General features: G+C 40.3%; 1 protein-coding gene across 23 annotated transcripts in view; it reads right to left on the bottom strand.

Moving 5' to 3' along the window:
- LOC127693473 (T-cell-specific guanine nucleotide triphosphate-binding protein 2-like) overlaps positions 1-27,378 on the bottom strand; it is a 444,108-nt gene that overhangs the window by 138,486 nt on the left and 278,244 nt on the right. For 2 of the 23 annotated variants that reach the window (XM_052194344.1, XM_052194341.1), the window contains exon 1: positions 12,933-13,025. The exons of 20 other annotated variants lie outside the window; for them this stretch is intronic. Coding sequence is in view for 1 of the 3 variants with exons in the window: in XM_052194362.1 (XP_052050322.1) it covers positions 2,940-4,148 (1,209 nt within the window). In the remaining 2 variants the exon portion in view is untranslated. Of the gene's footprint in view, positions 1-2,939; positions 4,149-12,932; positions 13,026-27,378 lie in introns of those variants that run through there. One more of the 23 variants, XM_052194362.1, reaches the window with a different exon arrangement.

Here is a 27,378-nt window from a genome sequence, read left to right as displayed (position 1 = left end):
AAAAAAATTTTCAAAGCTGAATGCCAAATGTTGATCAGTTAAAGGAGAGGGTGTGCTAGCGGAAGACTTGCATGTAGCTGTGTGCCATGGAGGATGCTGAATAGAGAAGAAAAGAGAGACACTGTGATTATCAGTATAGCAGGAAAAGGCCTAGGAGTTTGTTCCTATGGTAAAGAGGGACCTCAGCTGCAGATACCATTATTAGCAGAACACCTTTCTTTCTGCTCTTGACTGTTGGCTCCATCTCTGCTCTGAATTTCATGTGCCCTCATTTAACCCTTACCTTCTACTGTTGTTTCCCTCTTCCTTTTTGTTCCATTCATGATCAATTTCTTCCATGCAGTGTTCTAAAGCAGTGTTTACTTCTTATTTTAAGTTCTCTTTGGATTCTGTTTATGCCTATTACAGTTAATACTGTTAGGTCTTAAAATCCTTAAGTGCATGGATCAAGATACCAAAAACCTCAAGCAAGATATCTCATGGAAAGGCGCTCTGGCTCCTTTGAGTACTTCGGGCATTGCTTCTTAGGCCTCATGACCTCTAGTCCTCCAGCACAGCCATTCTAGTTTCTCTTGTTTAGTATGTGAATAAAGGGATACGTGGCATGAAGTGGGGAGTGGAAAAGATTCTTGACATTTCCACCAGAGGGTTGGATCCATAACTATTTATGTGTATTTGAATCGATTTCTTTTTCAACATAAAGAATATTGAAATTATGTCCCTTGTAGGAAATTGGATGTAATTGTAGGTAGTCCTATTAAGACAAAAAAGTCAGTCTTAGAAAGACAAATTCATTTTCTCATTCATGGAACTTAAATTTTGTATAGATACAAGAGTTATATTGTAGAGATGATATGAATGCAGAAATGAACGTGTTTTGGGGAACAAAAGAACTGAGGGCCTCTAAAAAGTTACTGGAGAGAGCATACACCAGCCACTTAACAGCACACCTGAACACTCGAGAACAAAAAGGAGTAAACATACCCAAGAGGAGTAGAGAGCAGGAAATATTCAAACTCAGGGCTGAAATCAACCAAGTAGAAACAAAAATTGCTATACAAAGAATAAAAAAAAACAAAAAAACAAAAACAGGAGCTGATTCTTTGTAAAAATGAGAAAGACAGACAAACCCTTAGCCAGACTAACCAGAGGTCACAGAAACAGTATCCAAATGAACAATATCAGAAATGAAAAGGGAGATATAGCAACAGAAACTGAGGAAATTAAAAAAATCATCAGATCCTTCTATAAAAGCCTATATTTAACAAAAGTGGAAAATTTGGATGAAATGGACAATTTTCTAGACAGAAACCAGGTGCCAAAGTTAAATCAGGATCAGATAAATCAACTAACAGTCCCATAACCCCTAAAGAAATAGCAGCAGTCATTGAAAGTCTCCTAACCAAAAAAACCCAAGGGCCAGATGGTTTTAGTGCAGAGTTCTATCAGTCCTTCAAAGAAGACCTAATACCAATACTCTTCAAACTATTCCACAAAATAAACAGAAGGAACATTACCCAGTTCATTCTATGAAGCCACAGTTATATTGTTTATTCTCTCTTAGAGAGGGAATAGTTTCTGTCCAATCAGGAATCTATGACAATTTGCTTTCATAGAGGACTTCATAAGAGTTTTTTTTCTATTTCTATCATGTTTAATGTTCCAAATAGATTTTAAAAACTGGCTGAGTGCATATTACTTTAACCTTCAGTTACTTTATAATTAATTTACTTATAATTATAATTATAAGTAAATATTTACTTACTTTATAATTAATTATAAATTATTTTGATTACTTAAAAATGTCAATACTGTGTTGAATATTTTAAAATAAATTTTATCAGCTTAATAAAAAAAGAAAAAAAGTTCATTTACGGTAGACACAAGCACATGCCAGATAAGAAGGCAGAGTAAGAAGATAGGAAGGAAGTTAGAAAACAAGTAAGGAAGGAAACAATCAAGTTTCAATAAGTAACCAAGGATTTGAGATGCTCCAAACCAGATGAAAGAAATTTCAAAGAAGGCAACAAAAGATGATAAGATTCCTGTGTTTATAGTTTGTAAACATTCCTATTGTCAAAGCTCTCATATTTCACAAAGTGATCTACAGACTCATTGCAATCTAAACTAAAATATCAATGCCATTTAGAGTACAACTGGACTGTGAAAGTAGAAAACTAACATGGGAACATGGAAGAACTACAAAGAGCCAAAACAAGACTGATCAAATCCAATGGGGCTAGGAATCACTGTAATACCTGATTTCAAGGAATAGCACAGAGCCATAGTGACAAAAACAGCCCAATATTGGCATGAGACAAGAACATAGACCAACAGACAAGAAGGGCAGACCCAGAAATATATCTGTAACTGTGCGGCCAACAGAATGCATGTACCATCAGTCAATATCTCAGCAAGGCTTCCAAATACATGCACAAAGTGCACATGGTTTAAAGAAAGGAACTGGGCAAAATGGACATGAAGCAAGACTAAACCTTGTCCCTCACCCTTTACCTCATACAAAAACCTAAGTGGGCCAAAGAGCTTACTATAGGATGGAAACCTTGAAACTCTTAAAGGAAAATGGGTATGAAAAGCTTCATAAAATTTTCCTACATGGGTTCCACAACGTGTAGGAATCATAATCAAACTGACAAGTAGCATTCCATCTGACTGAAATACTTCTTAAATACAAAGCAAATAAATACCACAAATGAGATGATTTACAATGAAAAGCCTTAGGAGCACATCATGTAATAGTTTCAACCAGAGAGACCCCAGGATGTCAACAGGTGCAGAAAATGGATATGACATAATTCATCAGAGTCATTTTGAAACATGTCAGTGAAGTGAAATAGATAGGTGCTTCCTGGAACAAGTGTGGAAACAGTGATGGACTTTTCCCCATATAGAGAGACCTTAGAGTTGAATGAGCTCACCTTCTCTGTCAAAAGCTCTTCTTTACTGAGGATAATTTTAACATCGCTTGCAAGTGTGTCAATGAAATGATTCTGGAAGTGGCAAACATCTGAAAAGTAAGGATTTCTAATGTACTTCAATAGTTTATCTGTTAAGGATGTATCTTGGTCATCTGAGAGCAAATGTGGAAACTTAATGCCTTTCTTGAGTTCCTCCAGTGTCACGTTCAAATCCTCAGCGATGTTTCCCAGTGATGCCTCATCTAGGCCAAAGGAAGATCTATAGTCATTCAAAGTCTGTTCCAACATCTCCATGTCATTTTGAGTCAATCTTCTGGATGTTATGGTAGCCCATGCTCTTGGAATTATGGATTCTTTCCAGATCTTTTGTTTCAGCATATCCCTCTTCTGGTCTATAGTGGAATCTGTAACAACTGACAGAGTGAGCATGAACATGTGGCGTTTGTATGCTGGGAGCTCACTCAGAAGGGTGGATTCCAGCTCTGGGAAGTCAAAGTCAGAGACATCAAAGGTAGAGACCAAGAAGACTGGAGGCTCCTGGTGGGTAACTTCCTTGAGTATACTTGAAGTGGTATTTTTAATCTTCTGTAAAGTGTACTCTTTATTGAAGCGCCTATGATCTACCAATTTTTCATTCCATAGAACACTGTCTATTTTGGTTTGAACAAAATAGAACATCCTATTTGTTTGAACAATGGCTTTGGCAAGTTCTGCATCATTTTTGCTAAAGCGTACACTAGAGACAGCAATGAAGAAGTCATACTCCTCAAATTTGATTTTCTTCAGATAATCATGTGATCTGAAGTCAGCACACCCAATGCCAGGCAGGTCCCATAGTGTCACACTGGGAAACTTTGCATATGGGTATGCTGTTCTCTCAGTGGTTGTTTCTACCACGCCAGTAGCAGCTGCACCTCCTTCGTCAGCCCCCACTCCCCGTAGAGCATTGATGAGACTGGACTTTCCAGCCCCAGTCTCCCCAATCACTGCAGTGTTCAGTGGGGCTTTCTCAATGTCACCCAGAGCACTGCTGATTGCAGAAACTGTTTCCCGAAGGTTTCCATTCGCTAGGGATGATTCAATGAGGGTGATTACTTCCTGAGACAGGATTTTGGTTTTCATCTTGAAATTTTGAAGATTTGTGCCAAAGCAGGAGGACAAATCATAATCCTCTTCTGAAAAGGGTATAGAAGAGGAAGTCTGACCCATGCCTGGGAAATGTTGCTGGTACTAAAGGGAGGAAAGAACCAGGAAGGTCAACAAATTAGTTCAGTGATAACAACCATTGGGGGAGCAGTGCCAAGAATGTGCCCCACATTATAAATAGGGACTTTCTTTCTTTTAATAAAAAATGTGTAGGTCTGAACAGCACTCATTCCTGGGTTTAGCTTTTAATTTTGGTTTAACTCAAACTTTTTTTTATTTGATATATTTTTTATTTACATTTCAAATGATATCCCCTTTTCTGCCTCCCGCCCCCACTCCCTGAAAGTCATATAAGCCCCCTTCCCTCCCCCTGTTCTCTCTTCCACCCCTTCCCACTTCCCTGTTCTGGTTTTGCCCTATACTGCTACACTGAGTCTTTCCAGAACCAGGGGCCACTCCTCCGTTCTTCTAGTACCTCATTTGATGTGTTAATTATGTTTTGGGTATTCCAATTTTCTAGGCTAATATCCACTTATTAGTGAGTGCATACCATGGTTGATCTTTTGAGACTGGGTTACCTTACTTAGTGTGATGTTACCTTACTTAGTGTGATGTTCTCCGGCTCCATCCATTTGCCTAAGAATTTCATGAATTCATTGTTTCTAATGGCTGAATAGTACTCCACTGTGTATATATACCACATTTTTTGTATCCATTCTTCAGTTGAGGGATACCTGGGTTATTTCCAGCTTCTGGCTATTATAAATAGGGCTGCTATGAACATAGTGGAGCATGTATCCTTATTACATGCTGGGGAATCCTCTGGGTATATGCCCAGGAGTGGTATAGCAGGATCTTCCAGAAGTGACATGCCCAGTTTTCTGAGGAACTGCCAGACTGATTTCCAGAGGGGTTGTACCAATTTGCAACCCCACCAGCAGTGGAGGAGTGTTCCTCTTTCTCCACATCAAAAATGGCAGGAAGTAATAATCACTATTCCTTAATATCTCTTAACATCAATGTACTCAATTCCCCAATAAAAAGACATAGACTAACAGACTGGATAAGGAAACAGGACCCTACATTTTGCTGCATACAGGAAACACACCTCAGTGTCAAAGACAAAAACTACCTTAGAGTAAAAGGCTAGAAGACAATTTTACAAGCCAATGGCCTCAGGAAACAAGCCGGAGTAGCCATTCTAATATCAGATAAAATTGACTTTCAACCTAAAGTCATCAAAAGAGACACAGAAGGACACTTCTTGCTGGTCAAAGGAAAAATCCACCAAGAAGAACTTTCAATCCTGAACATTTATGTGCCAAATGCAAGGGCACCCTCATTTGTAAAAGAAACTTTACTAAAGCTCAAAGCACACATTGTACCTAACACAATAATTGTGGGTGACTTCAACACTCCACTCTCCTCAATGGACCGATCAGGAGAACAGAAACTAAACAGGGACACAGTAAAACTAATTGACGCTTTGGACCAATTGGATTTGACTGATATTTATAGAACATTTCACCCTAAAGCAAAAGAATATACCTTTTTCTCAGCACCTCATGGTACCTTCTCCAAAATCAACCATATAATTGGTCACAAGACAGACCTAAACAAATATAAGAAGAATGAACTAATCCCATGCCTCCTCTCAGATCACTATGGAGTAAGAGTGGTCTTCAATAGCAACAAAAACAGCAGAAAGCCCACATACACATGGAGGCTGAACAATACTCTACTTAATGACATCTTGGCCAAAGAAAAAATAAAGAAAGAAATCAGAGACTTTTTAGAATTTAATGAAAATGAAGGCACAAGATACCCAAATCTTTGGGACACGTTGAAAGCAGTGCTAAGAGGAAATCTCATAGCCCTGAGTGCCTCCAAAAAGAAATGGGAGAGAGCATACACTAGTAGCTTAATGGCATACATGAAAGTTCTGGAACAAAAACAAGCTAATTCACCCAGGAGGAGAAGGAGACAGGAAATCATCAAACTCAGGGCTGAAATCAATCAAGTGGAAACAAAGAGAACCATACAAAGAATCAACGAATCCAAGAGCTGGTTCTTTGAGAAAAATGAACAAGATAGATAAACCCTTAGCCAGACTGACCAAAGGGCACAGAGAAAGTATACAAATGAACAAAATTAGAAGTGAAAAGGGGGATATAGCAACAAAAACTGAGGAAATTCAAAAAATCATCAGATCCTACTACAAAAGCCTATACTCAACACAACTGGAGAATCTGGAGGAAATGGACAATTTCCTACACAGATACCAAATACCAAAATTAAATCAGGACCAAATAGATCATCTAAACAGTCCCATAACCCCTAAAGAAATAGAAGGGGTCATAGAAAGTCTTCCAACCAAAAAAAGCACAGAACCAGATGGTTTCAGTGCAGAATTCTATCAGACCTTTAAAGAAGACCTAACACAAATACTCTTCAAACTATTCCACAAAATAGAAACAGAAGGAACACTACCCAAGTCCTTCTACGAAGCCACAATTATGCTGATACCAAAACCACACAAAGATCCAACAAAGAAAGAGAACTTCAGACCAATTTCCCTTATGAACATAGATGCAAAAATTCTTGCCAACCAAATCCAAGAACACATAAAAATGATCATCCACCATGATCAAGTAGGCTTTATTCCAGGGATGCAGGGTTAGTTCAATATAAGGAAATCCATCAATGCAATCCACTACATAAACAAACTCAAAGAAAAAAACCACATGGTCATTTCATTGGATGCTGACTCAAACTTTTTAAGCCTTGAGTATTTTCTTCTTTACAGTGTTTTTAGTTCTTCAAGATCAAATTCAAGGCAGTAACAGCAGCATTAAGGAGGTGGTGCAATGAATCACAAGTTTGAGCTTAGCCTGGTTTAAGATGCCCAGTTTTTTGTCTGGAAAAGAAATAACCCAAGTTCATAGTTTTTCCGATCTTTCCAGATAAGATTATCTTATGACGTTCACACTGATTTTTAGGTTTTAAGTTTTACTTTACTAATTGACATGAATGGTAGCAAATTCAATTATAGAGTTCAATTTATGGTCAGAAGGATGTGGGACACTCTTGATCTATCTTTCTTGGCTTTCCTGTGACTTTGATATCTAAGAAAGTCCTTTTATTCTTTGGTGCTGAAAATCCATTGCTTTTTTAATCAAGACCATGTTGTTGAGGTATTATTATTATTTTGCAAATGACAAATGATTTTTTTAATTGAGCATCGTCTTCATTTACATTGCCAATGGTAAAACCTTACCTAATATTCCCCCTCCCCTAAGACCCCCAACCCCTCCCCCTCCTCCTTCTCCCTTGCCTCCACATATATGCCCCTCCACCCAACATACTCTCACGTCCCCACCTCAGTTTTTCTTTATTGGGGTCTCTGTTGAGCCTTTATCTGACCAAGGACCATTCCTCCCACTGATGCCCAACAAGGCCTTCCTCTGCCACATTTTTGGCTGGAGCCATGGGTGCCCCTTGATTGATGGTTTATTTCTCGGAGTCTTGGGGTATCTGGGTGGCCGAAATCATTGTTCTTCCCATGGGACTGTAAACCCCTTCAGCTCCTCTGGACCATCCTCCTGCTCCTCCATTGGGGACCCCATGCCCAGTCCAATAGTTGGTTGTTAGCATCTGCCTCTATATTTGTAAGGTTCTGGCAGGGCCCCTCCAGAGACAACCATGGAATGCTCCTTTTGGTATTCACTTCTTGTCATCCATAAAAGTGTTGGGGTTTGGTGACTTTATAGGATGAGTCCCCATGTAGGGCAGTCTCTGCGTGGGAGGTAGTCTTATTTAGTGAAATGGGCTTAATATGCCCACCAATTTCTTATCTACGTATTTATGTATGTCTATATCTAAGAACTGCTACACTGTCAACTTTGTCCTTAGAAGCTGCTCTGTATAGTGAGTAAGAGTAACTTTAGATTCACTCATAATGGTCAAAGAATTGAGTATAAATTACTTTTGAATCTTCATCTATAAATGTGATATCTAAATTACCACCTCCAATGCTTAGTGCTATACAGAGGAGACAACAGAAATGATGAGAGAACTGGGGGAGGTGTGGAGTATTTTGACAATGTAAATATTGCTGAAACAGTAAAAACCAAATCCTTTGATCAATTAGTGGCCTAATGAGCAGTAGAGACAGTCAAGTGACTAAATGAAATGAATAATACATACTTAAAAATGTACTCAATATCCTGAATTATCAGAGAAAAGGCAGTTAAATCAGAATGGTACCACCACGAAACCATTACTAACAGCAAATGTAGAAAAGAGGAACCTTATTCACTGTTAAAAGTTGATGCAGTTTCTTTAGATATTTATCACTGTCCCAGGTACACTATTCAATTCAACCTGAAGCACTGTTGTTCAACAGACCACACAGATGCAAGCACATCCATGGTTATAGTTGCTATGTTGATGATTGCTATGAAATCAATAAATATAGACAAATGGACAAAGAAATTATGGAACATACACAAAAGAAGGTTCTATGCAATTGTGAAGAAAAATGAAACCATGACATCTGCAGAAAAAAATAGTGTAACTGGAAGTCATTGTTCAGAGAAAAAATCTGGGCTTTGGAAACACAAATAGCACATGCTGTCACTCACAGGCTAAAGCTAAGCTTACAAAACTGTGTGTGTGTGTGTGCCCCAAGAGCATGGCCTATAAAGGCAAAGCTATGCTGATGACTTCAAGGTCACCCTGGTCTACAAAGTGAGTTCAAGAACATCCAGGGCTGTTCTACAGAGAACCTTGTCTTGGACACACACACACACACACACACACAAACACACACATCCTCAAAAACCTTTTGGTGTCATCTTTCCTTATAGTATGGCTATTGGAAGACTAAGTATTAGAAAAACTGAGTTGTTATGGCCTCGGAAGCTATTGCCTATGTAGCCATTCATTTTATGCTATTATGAGCAAACTTTCTCATATGCTGTTAAGATTGTCACAAGGAAACTGTCTCATGTGCAGTTACTATGAACTTTGTCATGCCTGAGTTAACTGTTGACCCAAAGTCTGTTATGTTCTATTCTTTATTGTTCTTGGAAACCAGTCACAACAGAGGTCAATTAGACCTGCTTTATGTAGTTAGCCACAGTAATCTTGGACCCAAGACATCCCTGGGAATTTACATTCTATTTTCTGCCATGTGTGTGGGTAACTGACACCCTGGAGGGCAAGTTGGAACATGAATACTTGGCAAGTCAAGTCACCCTGCCACTGTTGAATAACCCAACTGATGCGGAGAAGCATGCCACAAATATATGTTCTTTAGGAAGTCTCCTATCCCTAAATACTGATTGGTGGCATAACTTGATACAGAGATTTGTGGATTTCAGGTTTCAAACTCTGTATGAATCTGGTTTGGAGTTAGTGGGCTCTCTAGTGCAGTGTGTGGCACTGACTGATCAGCCCTGGAGCAAATTATCCATAAACTATCCCTGACTGACTGACAGTGGTGTACCATGTGGTTTGTGGGGCAACTCCTGGTCCCCAACATAAGTAAGTATATAGATTTGTCTTTTAATAAACCCCAAGTGATATCTCATCTTGTTGGTCAACTTGACACCATCTGGAGTGCAGTGAAACCCAAGTATCTGGGCACACCCGTGAGACATTTTTTCTACATTGGATCACTGAGGTTGAAAGATCTACTCTAAATCTTGGTTTTATCTTCTGGTGACAGCCCATGTAAAAGGACATGGAAGAGGGAGACTTTTCCTCTTTGCCTGCTTGTTCTCATTTGTCCTGGAAAGTTTATCTGTTCTGCTGCTGAGGCATTCCTTCACTGGTATCAGAGCCCACTTCTTAGGGTTTCCAGTATACACTGAAGGCTGGCTGTGACAGTCAGCCTCATGGCCTCAGTTCTTTGCCTTTCCTTCAGGAGACATCTACTCTTAGACTGGCCATATCACAGGTGGATAGCCACTCTATTAAATCTCTTTTAATGCATGTAGATTCTTGCTAACAGTTCTGCTCCTGTGAAGAACCTTGACCTAAACTATGCAGAAATGAGAATATTCTAACTATATCATCCTAATTGAGAGAAAGGTAAGATGGATGGCCAGAATTCATGGATCTTAATAGTTGCATTATAGAGACAGTCCTCAGAACATCATCTGTAGATGACAGGTCTCCTGTCTGCTCCACTTGATTCCTGTAACATGGAGCTGTATCTGTGTTATGGACATCCCAAATAGGAATATTTGACTCATATATAGTGCAGGTCCAAGGCCCATTATGGCTTGATGATATATTATGGTACTTTTATAGGAAAATAGAAATATATTAGATGTTCAGCAAGACTTGGTTTCTAAGTTCATGTTGGCCAGAGAAGAATCAGGTAGATTTTGGTAACAAGGTGTGTAAGAGGCCCCCCAGTAGGAGGATTTAAGCTCAGACTGGGGGCATTCTCCTAAGAGCACATGATCTGACAAAACTCAAACATGCTCTTCACTATAAGGTCCTGAAGAAATTGAGAAAGGAGAGAACATACCTCAACATAATAAAGGCTGTGTATGGCAAACATACAGCCAACGTTGTGCCAAATGAGAGAAACCTCCAAACAAATTCACTAAGCACTGAAGGAAGACAAGGTTTTCCATTTATTTTCCTCTCTTTATTCAGTTCAGTCCTAGAAGTCTTAGCTAGGATAATAAGACCCAAGGGGAAAATATATATAAACAGAAAAGAGTCAAAGATAATATAAAGGTCTATCCATAATGCAACCTAAAGTCTTCCTGAGAGAACTCTTAGAATCATTTTCAGCAAAGTGACAGAAGTCAAAATTAACATAAAAAATCTTGTTTGTCTTCATGTATCCCAATGTCAAACATGCTAAAGGAGAAACAGGGAATCTATCTTGATAATACTGCTCAGGAAATAAGGCCATGATTACAAGCAGGAGCTCATAGAAATTAAAAGTTTCTGTATAGACAAGGAAAGAGACAACTTGCCATATGAGATCCTTGTCAGTAATTCATCAACAGAAGATTAATATTCAAAATATGTAAAGAACTTTAAACAAAAACTCTGATCAGTAAAAAAGTAAACAGTCCAATCAAAACATGGGGCAGGGGCTGGAGAGATGGCTCAGTGGTTAAGAGCAGTGACTGCTCTTCTGAAAGTCCAGAGTTCAAATCCCAGCAACCACATGGTGGCTCACAAAACATGGTGCATATAACTGAACAGAGTTCTCCAAAGAAGAAATACAAGTGACCAATATATATATATATTTTTAACATGTTCAGTATCCTCAGCCATTAAAACATGAGAATTGTAGCTACTTTGGGCTCTCACCTCACATTTGTCAGAGGTTTTCAGCAAGAGAGAAAATGACAACCTATGCTGGTGTGGATGTAGGGAAGGGTAGTTGTCATTTGCTGCTGTGGGGTTGTAAGCAAGCTCAGCCATTATGGAATCAGTGACAGCAAACCTGGGTGTTCCCCAAAAGGACTCTGTATCCTAGCACAGATACTGGGACATCGTGTTCATGACTGCTCTAGTGACAATAGCTGGAAATGCCGTCAGCCTAGATGATAAGTAGATAATGAAAATGTGCCACAGAGACACAATGGAACTGGATTCATGTATAATATAAATGAAAGTGTATAATTTTTACACAGACTAGCAGAACTACTAAATGTTAAGTGAGTTTACGCAATGCTGGAAAGGCAAACTTGATGCTCACTCTCATATGTAGATTTCAGTTTCTCACTTTTAGGAATGTACATTTATGTTGAAGGAAGTATTTGCAGAGGCCAGGAAACCAGAAGGGGGCCAATAAGAGGGGTAAAAAATAGCTATGGGAGAGATAGATAGTAGCATACATGGGATATACAAGAGGACAGGGGAATAATGGGAACCAAGACGATTGAACAAAGAGGACAACCAGAGAGCTGCAGCACAAGACTGGCTGTGCTGAAGCCAACCAAAACCCGGTATGTATGAACAAACTATAAAGAAATATGCTCCTTTCTTAAGTTCATAAATAAACAAAGTTTGAACAGAGATATCCTGAGTGGGTAGATGAAACTGCTCCCAGAAGCCAAAGACTATTTAGTGGGAATCCTAGCCCCTAGAGTGGGCTACTTCCCCATGATCTGCTGATTATGAGGCTCCTGGATCTACCTCCACCCCCCAAAACAGTCAAGGTATTGTTAGTGCTGGTTGTGTTGATAATGGCTTCTCACAGTTCCCTTCTAGAAGAGGAAATAGTGGGTGCTCTGTATAGGATTTTATCCTCCTGGGGTAAGTCAAATAGTTCCAGTATAGCTGAGTGTGGTGGTACATGCCTGTAATCTCAGCCCTAGGAGGCAGAGAGGCAGAGGCAGAGGCAGATGGATCTTCTTGAGTTTGAGGCCAGCCTGATTTATACATTCTCTACTAGCCATAAGCTCACAGTGTGATCTATCACTCTCACCCAAAACCAAAACCAACAACAACAAAAAAGAAATAAAACACAACAAAAGCCTCCACCCAAACACCTTCCCACATTGACTCTGAGGAATCTGGTCACACAAACTGCCCTCTTTCTACAAACTCAAGCTGGCATCAGAAGAGCAACAGACCCAGGATGTGAGGATGATAGAGAAGTTTGTTGCCATCTTGCTGATTGGGAGTGCTCTGTGGTATAGAAGACAGAGACAGTCCTTTCTGTGAACAACCCTTGAGTAAAATAATCCATAATCAAAGATCCTCTGCCCTGATACCCAGAGACCACCTTTGATACCAAGTGACACTTAGAACCCTTCACATACCTTCTCCTGAGAAGTGATGCCAGTGGCCCTCCTGTGATGTCACCTCTTCTCTGGGAGCAAGGTCACTGGTAGCTCTCCATGGAATCCTGTAAGCTGGGAGGTTCAGGAAACAGATGGATGCGGAGTTGGTGTCTTGGTACTCTGGAGAGAAGAACAGTTGTGAAGTGAAGTCAGATGTTATCAGATTTCCTTGCAGAACTCTGTCCTGCTCTCTGTTCTGCAATTCCTAGATCTGAATCCTACCTGCCTTGTCCCTGAAAGGAGGGACTGCAGTAAGGGGAGGTTTTTGTTTGTATTCCCAGACCTATTTGTCTGGTTTACACAGTGAGCTGAAAAGGTTTCACATCCTTCCACAGAGAGGGAGGGGGAGCTCTGCTGAAGTGGCCACCTCCAGGGCTTCCTAAGTGCTCTAGTGGGTACTTTGGTAGCCTAGTCCTGAGTTAGGGCTCCCACTCCACACTAACCATTCTGATTCCCTACCTGAAGACCCTCTTTTCAGATGATGTCATGTATTGCTGGGTCAGTACTTGCTTTCAGACCCAGTGAGCCCATGTTTCAATGATTGCAGATACTTGCTGTAACCCTGCCCCGTGCCTGTTGTCCTGCTGACTTGACATTATTTCATGTTTCTCTTTATCTTTCTATCTCTGTCTCTCTGTCTCTCTCTGTGTATGTATGGTGTATGTATGTGTACATGTGTGTGTAGATGCTGTTGTTTCTCAGATATCATTCTCCTTATTTTGAGACAGACACACTCACTGGCCTGGACTTTACCAATTAGTTAATTGTGGTTGACAAGCAAGCTTCAGGGATCTGCCTCCCTCTTTCCTCAGTGCTGGAATTATAAACTCTCTCCACTATGCCTGTCTTTTAGGTGCATTTTGCGTTTCCAATTCATAACTTCCTTGTGGGAGACCAAACTCTGAGAAACCAGATTTTCAACAGCTCTCACCTTGAGAGTCCACTGACCTTGCAGTTCACAGCTGAACCACCCTCTCCTTCACACAAGACCATAATGAGAATCAACTGATCCCTATCTTGGCTGAACACCTGGGATGGTCTGGGCGGAACCTGCATTCCAGAAAAGCTGCAGATGCTTCGACCTGGAGTCAACATCTGCCCCAGATGACCTTTCTTCTTTCTGTGCCTTTAGCATTCCCCTCAGCCCCTCCCTACTTCCTCTTATGGTGTGTTCAAAACCAGGCGTTTTGCTTTCATTAAAGAGGCCTTGACAAGACACTCCTTTTGCTTGGCTTCACTTTTCTTTCCCGCCCATTTCTCTTCAGGCTTGGGTTCCCCTCGGCTCCCCGAATAACTAGGTCCCATGGAATAGGATAATTGGCGCCCAACGTGGGGCTCGAGGTATGGACCTTTGCCAGATGGAGACCACCCCAGAGAAGGCCACTGAGGCAAAAAAGTCATTGGGAGGAAGTGCTTTCACTGCTCATGAAAGAAAGTTTCCATCGTTAAGTTTACGTTCTCCATCCCAATAGAAATGGGCCATTAATTGTCTAAAGAAGCGGTCTTCATTAGAGACCTGAAAGCTTCTCTCAGGGAAAGGGGAGTTTGAGTTAAAAAGAAGGATTTGATAAATTTCTTTATTTTTATAGATCAGACATGCCCCTGGTTTATCATAGATGGACCAGAGATTCACTATAAAAAATGGCAAAAGTGGGTCGAGAATTAAATAAAAAATTGACCAGGGAAATTGACTAGGGCTGGAGAGATGGCTCAGTCATTAAAGACTAGGCTGACACCTGAGGAATTTATCCAGCTGCCCCGAGCTGTGCTCTCAGAGGGAGAAAATGTTCTTTGGAAGTCAGAGACTGCTGAGGCAGCTGGAGAAATCAAAAGTAAAAATCGCTCATGGGCAGAATGTAAGACCTGGACTGCAAAGAAATTCCTGGGCTCTCCTCCCCTCCCACCTCTCTCCACATGTGTGTGTGTGTTCACCTAGGCACCCCCTTCCCCTTGTTAAATATTAAACAAGAGAAAAAGCAGGTTTCAGAAAAGCAGTTTTTTCACATGTAGGACATGGTATCAAAGAAAAAATGATTAAAAGTTATTTCAAAACTCTCCTGGGGAGGAGAGGAAAATGGGAGATGCCCTGTTTCCTCTCTGAAACCTACTGGAGATCTCCTTAGTTCTAGTTAAGATATTTGGATCTCTTTGGGACATCAAGTTCCTTCTCTGTTGTCTGTCTTTGGTGCACAAAAACCGGTCTATATATATATCAATTTATGTTGTCTATTGTTTTGATTGGCTGAATGATTGGTTGTTTTTATGTTTTATGTTAAAAAGAAAAAAATGGTAAAAAAAAAATGTTATTTGCTGGCAGTCCTGCCAGTCTGCAATTTACACAGAGGAAGCTAATTTAAGGTGCCTCACATTCTTAAGTAGGAGCCAAACACAGCTGGAGAAAAAAAGCCGCTTTTAAAAGGCCACCAGCCTCAAGGTTTGGGGAAACTTTGGTTTAACTTATGAAATTCGTGTAATCGCTTTATTCTTGTTTTTAATTGGTCTTAATGGTATAAGGTTTTACATATCTTGACTATAGAGTTATAAATTAATTGGTTGTGATTTAAAAGGTATAGTGTTATTAAGGATAGGTTAGTTTAAAACTGGTGATTCAGTGTCACAGCCGTCTTAACTAGCTACACGTGGCATGACGCAACCCAGGAAATACAGGCCTCTAAGATGCTTCTAAATTGGCATGGTATTTTGTGTGAATCTTGGCCTGGAGATTGGACTTACAAGAAATACGATTTAAAATAATGTCTCTTTAATAAGTTACACTGTCATACACTTGAACATAAGAACCGGCAGACAAAACTTGTGCTGTAAAAATAATGCATTTGCCATTGATTTTTTTTTAAAAGATTGTTTAAAATTGGGATTTATTTCCGAAGTTGTAGTTGTGCTCTAATATTGCAAGAAAAAATTGAGTTACAATAAAAATTGCCAGTGTGTCATTGGCTGCAGTTTTCAGTTTGCAGTCTGGTTAAAGGCTCACGATTCTTAACGTATTTTGTAATTAAGATAATTTTGAGAGTGATACAGCTGTGGCCATTATGGGCCTATTGCCACTTTACCACAAGTTTATTGGCTACAATGGTAGAAGCAAAATTTAACCCTCCAAGATTACAAAGGAGATCTCAGTGGAAATTTATTTGATATCAAACAGGCTTCTTTGACTACTATGAAACTATGAGTAGAATTTTTCTGGGAATCCTGAAATTACAGGTTCCTTTTGTTATTCAATTCTGAAAATGTCCTTGCAAGACAGGTGGGTTTGGGTCTGGTCTTACATAAAAGGTTCAGATTAGAAGATATTACATTTCAGGAACCTCATACAATGTCCTTGCCAAGGACTCAAGGTGGGTCCTTGGGCAGATGAAAAAAAAAAAGAATTTACATTTGAGTTAATGCAAAGCTTAGAGCTGCCTCAGTGGAAGCTAGTGAGGAAGCTAGTGAGAAACTGTTTTTGCCTTGCAGACCTCACCTAGGGAGTGTTTGGCTAAAAGAATATTCTTGACATACTTATCCAGGTGTGGTTTAAAATGCAGTTCAAATCTATGAACGGTCAATAAGGCTATGTAGAACTTATAAAGGCCTGTCTACTCCATACAAAGTTATTATAGATTTAAAGGGTTGTTTTTTTTGCTTTACATTCTGATAATTATAAAAGCATTTGCTTCTAACTTTAAAGAAGCAATAAAGCAATTTCATTAGAAGGTTTTTTTCCTTAAGGAATGGCTAATAGCCTTACCGTATGTGAGAAAAAATGTTTTGTCTCTGTTTCAATACAAGAATCTAGGATCTTAAATTTTTCAGTATATAAGGTTCATGGAATGTTACAGGCCTTTGCTCCTAACTATGGACTTTTAGAATTTTTACGTAAATGATTTTTAAAGGTTGTTAGGATATATTATTTGGCTTTATATTAAACTCATCTTAAGCTTACCCTGGGAAGACCTAAACCTCTGTTTTCAAGGTAGAAAACGTTTGTTCCTTGTTTCAAACAGCAATCAAATTGGTTATTACAAAACATTGATGGTTTATCTATTACATGGCAAGCCTTTTTAGGCAAAATTAATAATTGTTATCTAAAAGATAAATTGTTAAAGATTTGCCTCTATACATGTTTTTATATTGTTATAGATTTATACATGCATCCTATAAAAATGCATCTATTATGGGAGTAAAGCTCATATAATTAGATCACATGCTTATTCCTTTGAGTGTCCCCTTGATTCAGCACAGATAATTGAATTGGATGCTGTGGCTGTTCTTTTTAAAATGTTAAAAGTTAAACTTTTGATTTATATATTAATAATATATATATATATATATGTATATATATATATATATATATATATATATATATATATATATATATCATGGCTTACAATTGCTTGAAATTGTTTCTTTTTTAATGCTACTAATTCTTAACTTTTACAATTATTTATACAAATGCAATTCAAAAAATTAATAAAAAAATATACATATGACTATTGACAGCTTTTCAAGCTTTCTAGTTATAACTGTTTTTACATGTTATTTTTATACTGAATGTTCCAAATCAGATTAAGACAAATATTATGACTGATTATTATAGTCAGTTATTTGAGATGTTTTATTAATAATTTGATATTAGTCATATTACTGAGATTCCTCATAATTCACAGAGACAAGATATTATGGAACAGGCCCATAGAACTTTACAAAAATATTTTTATTATAAAAGAGGGGAGAATCACATCTCTATATACCACAAAAATTTAAAAATTTTAATGCTAGGGAACTCTCTGAGTGTACAGAAGAGGGCATGTTTGCGTTTTTTTTTCTGCAGGATGCTGAAGGAACATGCTGACTGCCAGAGTATGCTAATGCTGAGACTTCTCCCTGGCTCTCCACCTTGCTCACCAGCCTTTTGGGGCCCCTCGTGGATCTTTTGTTGCTTTTGCCATTTGGCCCTTGGACTTTTAACAGATTAACCAGTTTCGTTAAAGCACAGATTGATTCTGCCTTAAACAGACCAGTTGCAGTCCACTACCATCGGCTAGACATCTGAGGCTCAGCGAAAGACCTCTCTTCCACCGACATGGAGACAGCAACCATTGGCCTTCAGTTCTCCACCCATGCTGCAGGCACAGAGCCTTCTTGGTTCTGTAAGCTGTAGGGATGTAACCCTCAATGACAGGGAGGGTGACCTCTGGCTCCTAATAGTGGCTGAGGGCCATAAGCTGTGGGGTCACCAATGACGGGAATATTGTGATGCCACGAGCCAGATGCACACTGCCTATTGGCTACAGGGTGACTCCATGACGGGATTATTGTGAGCCCACTACCTGGATACTCATCATGACCACCAAGGGCCTGATTAAGTCATTGGAGTGGAACATGATGCCAGGAGTGGGTGCCACTCACATAGCCTAAGACAGAGGCCCTGCCCTAGTAAGACCTAAAAAGGCCTAGTTACTGTGGTGCTGGATGTGGGTGCAAGCCACATAGCCTAAAACAGGCTCTCCACCGACACTCTTTCCATAGCTACCCCCCCCCCCCAACTTTAAGAAAGAAAAGAGGAGGATATGTGAGAGACCAAACTCTGGGAAACCAGGTTTTCGACAGCTCTCACCTTGAGAGTCCACTGACCTTGCAGTTCACAGCTGAACCACCCTCTCCTTCACACAAGGCCATAATGAGAATCAACTGATCCTTATCTTGGCTGAACACCTGGGATGGTCTAGGCGGAACCAGCATTCCAGAAAAACTGCAGATGCTTCTGAACCAGAGTCAACATCTGCCCCAGATGACCTTTCCTCTTTCTGTGCCTTTAGCATTCCCCTCAGCCCCTCCCTACTTCCTCTTATGGTGCGTACAAAACCAGGCTTTTGCTTTTCATTAAAGAGGCCTTGACAAGACACCCCTTTTGCTTGGCTTCACTTTTCTTTCCCGCCCATTTCTCTTCAGGCTTGGGTTCCCCTCGGCTCCCGAATAACTAGGTCCTGCGGGATGGCATACTTCCTCTTTGAAAGACAGTAACTTACCACTTGATTATATCCCTCCCCTTTTCCCCCTCATAGAAAACTCTATGGTGACAGTGAACATTATGGTTAAAGTGTTAAGTTTACTGTGCTACATTTTGTAAAAACAAAATTATTTTTATCTTGTAAAAGCCATGAGGAAGTTGCTCCTACTTTGAATGTACTCTGTCAGCTGGTGAGATGGACTATTTTCTGATGCAATTGGGCCATCCTTAAAAAATTACTAATTGTCAAAAGTCTTTCACTCCCCTCCCCCCCCCCCCCCCGCCCAAATAATCTTACAAGGTAATGAGTTACAGGATTAAACAACCTAAGTGCTAAGCTCTGCTGTTGTAGGAAATGCTTGCTTGGATAGCTGAAGGCCCTGCTAGAGGTCTGTACAGAATCAAGGTTGCCACATCCAGGTAGGATATGAGTTCATTTGATCCCCCAAGTAATAACTGTGGATTTTCTCTCTATAATTCTTTAGATAACAATAGCTGGGACCTTACTTCGAGAATTCTCTCTAGTTTGGTCCTGGTCAGTCTCCTTCTTAATAAAACAACTCTAATTTACTAAAACCAAACCTCCAATCAGTTCAGTGACTGAATGACTGCAGACCCATAATATCACAAAGGAAAATGCTGGAGCAGGTAAGAGTACTAGATTATCCTCCTGTACCTACATTCTCCACTTCTGTGGTTAGGAAGTCTGTGCCAGGTGTGGCCAGGAGTGGGGTTGGTGAGGGTTGCTTTTAGGAGTCATTCTGATAGAGAGTGGACTTCTGGGTAGAATCAGAAATGGGGGAAAGAGGAGCAGGTTGGATAAGAGAGAGAAAGAGAGAGAGAGGAAAGAATAAGAGACACACACAGAGACACAGAGACACAAGAGAGATAGAGAAATACACACACACACATACACATACACACACACAGACACACACACACACACCACAATGAGGGCTCAGGCATGGGCAGACAGAATCAGAAGTACTGAACCTGACTAGTTTAACTAGGACTTTCCTTGACAGAGTAAGTCATAAAATCTAAAGCTGAGCTGCAAAGATTCAGCACCCAGACCATCTTCCTGGATGAAGCAGAAACCAGTGAGCTGCCTGGAAGAGGGTTAGAGCAGAATCACTTGTAAAGGACACTCTCTGACCTGCTGAGCTGCTGCAGGTTCCCAGCCTTAGTGAGATGTCACTCATGAAGGGGTGGGCCTTGGTGATAAAGCTGTCTTTGATTATTTCCTGCTGCAATTAAAACCCCAGTAAAACCCACTGGCTCAACAGTTGGACTTTGGTGGTATCTGTACCTTGGTCTGTGGTCAGGTCCCTCCCTATCTAGGGTGAGCAGACATGTATGTTGTGATCACCCAGGATAAAATTTGCCACTTTTATTGGATTATTTACATTTCAGATGTTATCCCTTTCCCCAGTTCTCCCCCTAAGACCACCTATTACATCCCCCTCCTCCTGCTTCTATGAGGGTATGTCCCCACCCATCCACTGTCATCTCCCTGCCCTTACATTCCTCCACACTGGGGCTTCCAGTTTTTATGGAACTAAGGGCCTTCTCTCCCACTGATGCTCAACAAGGCCATCCTCTGCTATATACACTTCTGCTGGGGCCATGGGTGTTCCCAGGAGGGCAGTTTTACCCTGGGAGCTCTGGTTGGTTGGTATTGCTGCTCTACCCATGGGGACACAAAACCCTTCAGCTTCTTCAGTCCTCTCTCTAACTCCTCCATTGGGGACTCAGTGATTAGTCCAATGGTTCCCTGTGAGCATCTGCCTCTGTACATGTCAGGAACTGGCAGAGACTCTCAGGAGATAGCTTTATCATGCTCCTGTCAGCATGCAATTCCTGACATCCACAAGAGTGTCTGTGTTTGGTGACTGCACTTGAGATGGATACCCATGTAGCCAATCTCTGGATGGCCTCTCCTTAAGTCTCTGCTCCCATGAGTATTTTGTTATGCCTTCTAAGTAGGATCAAAGTATCCACACTTTTTTCTTCCTTCTTCTTGAGCTTCATGTAGTCTATGAGTTGTATTTTGGGTATTCTGAGCTTAGTGCTAATATGCACTTATCAGTGACTGCATACCATGTGTGTTCTTTTGTGATTGCGTTACCTCACTCAGAATGATATTTTCTAGTTCCATCCATTTGCCTAAGAATTTCATGAATTTTTTGTTTTTAATAGCTGAGTATTACTCCACTGTGTAAATGTACCACATAAGATAGAGAAGGACCCTTCATACTCATCAAAGGAAAAATCTATGAAGATGAACTCTTAATTCTGAACATAAATTCTCCAAATACAAGGGCATCCATATTCATAAAAGAAACTTTACTAAAGCTCAAAGCACATATTACACCTCACACAATAATAGTGGGAGATGTCAACACCCCATGCTCATCAATGGACATATCAGGGAAACACAAACTAAACAGAGAAACAGTGAAACTAACAGAAGTTATCAATCAAATGGATTTAACAGATATCTATAGAACATTTTATCCTAAAACAAAAGAATATAACTTCTTCTCAGCACCTCATGGTACCTTCTCTAAAATTGACCATACACTTGGTCACAAAATAGACCTCAACAAATATAAGAAGACTGAAATAATTCCATGCACCCTTTCAGATCACCACAGACTAAGGCTGATCTTCAATAACAACAAAAACAACAGAAAGCCCACATACACATGGAAACTGAACAACACTCTCTCTACTCAATGATAACTTGGTCAACTAAGAAATAAAGGAAGAAATTCCCCAGGCTTTCAGAAGCTTGGTTTGGAAAGGTCTGTACTATTTTTTGCTCTTAGAAGGATAAACAGGAAGGGGGAGGGGGTGATTCATGACCAGCTCTGCTGATCTCAGTGCTGGATGGAGTAATTAAAGGACAGACACAGGAGAAAACTGTATTCCACCCTGTGGGGAACCTTTAAGATTCCTGGGACCACATGTGGAAGGAAGATGGGGGGACATAATGAGGGCTGGAGTTGTGTGTGTGTGTGAGTGTGTGTGTGTGTGTGTGTGTGTATTCATATAGTTCTGTTCCATTTTTAAGAATTGTGAATGCTTATCTTGAATTTTCTTTCTTGAGACCTCCAGACTCCCCTGAGCAGAGCTGACATTTTCCTTTTTTCTCAGTTCTGAACTTGGATCCTTGAGCCTCACTCATGCATGCAGATGTCTGCCCAGGAGTGTTCTTATTTCATTGGGCAGCTGCATTTATTTGCTGAACCTGGAACACTCCTGACTTGAGGCTTGCAGGGAGGTGGGGCAGACAGTGCTCACTGGCCAGGGCTTGGTTTGCTCACCTCTCATTCGGTAGGTCCTGTGCACAGCTGGCATTATTCCTTATCCAGAGCTGGACCTGCGCTGTCCCCTGGCTTGTGCTCCCAGGTTCTCATGTGAAGGGACCAACAGTTAACAATGTAGTGAAATGAGTAAGAGCCTCTCAATATATTCAATGTGTAATCCATGTTATAGCCATCCAAGCCAGCATACATGTCTTTCCCTACCCACACACATTGCATGCAAACAAACCCACACCCACACACATACACACAAAGGCACATCATCTTGTTCACAGTTTCTGTAACACTTCTTATGCTTTGTTGTTCAGATTTTGCTGGGACAATGAGAGCAGTCTGCAACCCCTTATCATTAACAATGAGTGTTTGATGAAAACCAAACATATTTTGACATGAGAATTGAAGCCAAGTGTTGTGGACACCATCAGAATTGATAAATCTTTGACAAAAACCTTTGAATGGCACAACTTTGTTCCTTGCTATGCTGTCTGTGTAAGTTATACAGCAATGGGGACCAAGCATACATATTTGGCCTATATTCCTAATCCCACAATTAACACAGAAATAAATTGGGGAGATATGGATAACCCCTTGGTGGTTAATAAATCTTTTTGGTTACTTGATCCTTATGACAAGTGGGGAAGTGCTAAGCTTATGGAAGAGGGTACAGACATCATGAATTGCATTCTAGGAGTCCAGGGTACTCCTATTTGTATGGGTAATGGAACTCAAAGTCTACATAGAACTTTTCAAGTGTGGTTATCCATAGCTGATGCTATGTAGAATTTTCATAATAAATTTTATATGCTTCATGCATCTGCCTTTAGGGGATAGAAGATTAAATCTACTAGTTCCACAAATCTAACATCTTGTCTTAGGGGATGTGGATTACTATCAAGGAATCAGACTAGATACAGAGGCAACAATATTAAAGGGAGCACCCTTGGATGCTTGTTGCTAACTCCCATGATGAAGTCATTGATTGGAGCTCTTATGGCTTTCCCAGGGATAATGTTCTCACTCAGAATTTAGGCAGCAACAATATAGTTCAAATGGAACTGCGGAAATTAGATTTGCTGTTAATGAATGTATTTGATGGCATAGAATTGGACCGTCAGGTCCTCTCCTGCAATTCGGCCATTCAGTGCAGACTAATTTGTGGAAATTATCAAGTGCTTTTTGCCCTCTTAGAGCATGGAAAGGAAGTTTAAACATTAATAATGGTTAGTAGTCTTTGACCTTTAGCTTAAATCGATATCACCCCATTGTAGTATGTATATCATTAACCTCTTTGCTACTGATAAGTCCTGTACAGTGCCACCCTAATAATTATAGTATTGCTTGTGACTGTTCTACTCTTCATACCCACATTAATTCTAGTATGTCCTTAAGTGTGCCTTCAGAAAGTTTGTACATTCTTAGAGTAAGACCAGTAGTCTGGAATCCAGTGACTCTGTTGATGCCATGGCAAGAATCACTCATGATGATGTTTAATACTGTCTGAAAGAGTATTAAGAAGAACTTGTAGGATGACTGGGCGGATTGTTGCTATAGTTATGGGAATTATTGCATCAGCTACTATTGATACTACAGGTAGATTGGCACCTCATAAATTCAAACCTGCTGAACTCATGAAGGACTGGCATAAACATTCTGCAGAATTTTGGACTCAATAAAATAGAGGCATGGTTAATGAAATAGCTGATCTGAGACAAGCTCTAATACTGATTGGAGCTAGAGATAGTCAAAGAACAAATGAAGTTTAAAATTCCATGTTATATACTGTATTTCATGTTTAAATTTCAATGAGAACAAGTATGACTGGGAAAAAAGGTTAAAATGCATTTGATAGGCCACCCTCATTCTTCTTAAATGATTCATAACTTTCAACAAAAAATTAAGGAAACTTTCTCAAAAAGCTTGCCTGATAAAACTGGAGTGGATATTATGGAATACAGTGCAGATACTTTAGCTTTATTCAATCTTGTGCATCAGTTAAATAGATTCCTTGGTCTAGCAACTGCTATCCTTGTCTTTTCACTCATAAGTTTACTGGCTTCTTTGTGCAAGATTGTGAAATGGCAGGATAGCGAAAACATTTTTACTGGAATGATGTATGATCTTCAACATAAATGTAATTTTTAAGGTAACTGAATAGAGCTTAAACAAAAGGGAGAAGCAGTGGGCAAATGGGAAGAGCCTTTGCACCTGGCATTTACTTTGGAGTGATGGTCACTTGTGGTTTGAAGTTAAGCTCTTAAAAACAATCAATGACTGTTATCTGAGATTTATAGGGTTGCTGATTCTTGGGAATTTCAGAACCTTAGCATGTACGCAGTCCCAAGACATACCTGGAAATACAGGAAGCCTTGTGTGGCTGGGAATTGCTCAGGTAATGATTCCTTCACACAACTCCTAGATCAAGCAAGAGGTTTTGGTCTGTAAGAATTGAATTCCCGACATCTCCAGGTCCTGAAGGAGGCAGGTGGTGCTTCCGGGCGGCCAGCGGGAGAGGTCAGTGTGCTCTGGTGAATCCAGCAGGCCCCAGCGGGAGCCTTCAGGCACCTGCTTTGGGATCTGAACAGCCTGGGCCGCAGCGCTCGGTCTCCAGGAGGTGCAGGGGACCCGGTGTGCGCCCAGAGGCAGTCTGGGAGCTCACAGCACAGCTTGTTCCAGCTTGGGCTTCTGTCCTGAGGCCTCTGGTGGTAGCCCTCCGACTTCTCCTCTTCCGGATCCAGATCGGCCTGAGCAGCAGTGCCACATCTCCAGGTCCTGAAGGAGGCAGGTGGTGCTTCCGGGCGGCCAGCGGGAGAGAGCCTAGATTTCGGTCCTGAGGCCTCTGGCAGTAGCCTCTACGCTTCCGGATCCAGATCAGCCTGAGCGGCAACACCACATCTCCTAAGTCCTGAAAGAGGCAGGTGGGGCTTCCAGGCGGCCAGCAGGGAGAAGTTGGTGTGCTCCAGTGAATCCAGCGGGCCCCAGCAGGAGCCTTCAGGTGTCTGCTTTGGGGTCTAAACAGCCTGGACAACAACACCCTGTCTCCAGGCAGTGCAGGAGGTAAGCGGTGCACCAGAGGCCACCTGGGAAGGGGCACCTTGCACTGGTGAGTCCAGCATTGACAACACCAACTAACACCAGTAAGAACTAGATGGCAAAAGGCAGACGCAGGAACGTCACTAACAGAAATCAAGGCAATATAGCAACATCTGAACCCAATTCTCCTTTACCAGCATGTCCTGGATACCCCATCACACCAGTAAAACAAGATTTGGATTTAAAATCACTGGTCATGATGCTGGTACAGGAACACATGAAGGACATACTTAAAGAATTTCAGGAGAAAATGGATCAAAAGTTAGAAGCCCTTGCAAGGGAAACACAAAAATCATTGAAAGAAATCCAGGAGAATACAAAAGCCAATAAGGAGGAAACACAAAAAACACTTAAAGAAATACAGGAGAACTTTGGTCAACAGACTGCGGTCATGAAAGAGGAAACACAAAAATCTCTTAAAGAATTACAGGAAAGCACAAACAAGCAAGTGAAGGAGCTAAGCAAAACAATCCAGGATCTAAAATCAGAAGTAGAAACAACTAAGAAAACTCAAAGGGAGACAACTTTGGAGATAAAAAGCCTTGGGAAGAAATCAGTGGACATAGATGCAAATATCAACAACAGAATACAAGAGATAGAAGAAAGAATCTCAGACGCTGAAGATACCATAGAAACCATGGACTCAACAGTTAAAGAAAATGCAAAAAGCAAAAAGCTTGTAACCCAAAATATCCAGGAAATCCAGGACACAATGAGAAGACCAAACCTAAGGATAATAGGCATAGATGAGAGTGAAGATTTACAGCTTAAAGGGCCAGCAAATATCTTCAATAAAATTATGGAAGAAAACTTCCCTAACCTAAAGAGAGAGATGCCGATGAATATACAAGAAGCCTACAGAACTCCAAACAGACTGGACCAGAACAGAAATGCTTCCCGTCACATAATAATCAAAACACCAAATGTACTAAACAAAGAAAGAATATTAAAGGCAGTAAGAGAAAAAGGCCAAGTAGCATATAAAGGAAGACCTATCAGAATCACAGCAGACTTTTCACCTGAGACTATGAAGGCTAGAAGGTCCTGGGCAGATCTCATGCAGACTCTAAGAGAACACAAATGCCAACCAAAACTACTATATCCAGCAAAACTCTCAATCACCATAGATGGAGAAACTAAGATATTTCATGACAAAACCAAGTTTACCCAATATCTATCCACAAACCCAGCCCTACAAAGGATAATAGGAGGAAAACACCAATACAAGGAGGGAAACTTCACCCTGGAAAAAGCAAGAAAGTAACCTTTCATCAAACCCAAAAGAAGTTAAGCAATCAAATTTAAAAAATAACGTCAAAAATGACAGGAAGTAACAATCACTATTCCTTAATATCTCTTAACATCAATGGACTCAATGCCCCAATAAAAAGATATAGACTAACTGACTGGATACGTAAACAGGACCCTACATTTTGCTGCTTACAGGAAACACACCTCAGGGTCAAAGACAAACACTACCTTAGAGTAAAAGGCTGGAAGACAATTTTACAAGCAAATGGTCTCAGGAAACAAGCTGGAGTAGCCATTTTAATATCAGATAAAATTGACTTTCAACCCAAAGTCATCAAAAGAGACCCAGAGGGACACTTCTTGCTGGTCAAAGGAAAAATACAACAAGAAGAACTCTCAATCCTGAACATCTATGCTCCAAATGCAAGGGCACCCTCATTCATAAAAGAAACTTTATTAAAGCTCAAAGCACACATTGCACCTAACACAATAATTGTGGGTGACTTCAACACTGCACTTTCCTCAATGGACCGATCAGGAAATCAGAAACTAAACAGGGACATAATGAAATTAATTGAAGCTTTGGACCAATTAGATTTAACAGATATATATAGAACATTCTATCCTAAAGCAAAAGAATATACCTTTTTCTCAGCACCTCATGGTACCTTCTCCAAAATCGACCATATAATTGGTCACAAGACAGACCTCAACAAATATAAGAAGATCGAACTAATCCCATGTCTCCTATCTGATCACTATGGAGTAAAAGTGGTCTTCAATAGCAA

Source organism: Apodemus sylvaticus, chromosome 10 (assembly GCF_947179515.1).
Source record: "Apodemus sylvaticus chromosome 10, mApoSyl1.1, whole genome shotgun sequence".
Lineage (NCBI taxonomy): Eukaryota > Metazoa > Chordata > Mammalia > Rodentia > Muridae > Apodemus > Apodemus sylvaticus.
This window is presented reverse-complemented; position numbering and strand designations above follow the sequence as displayed.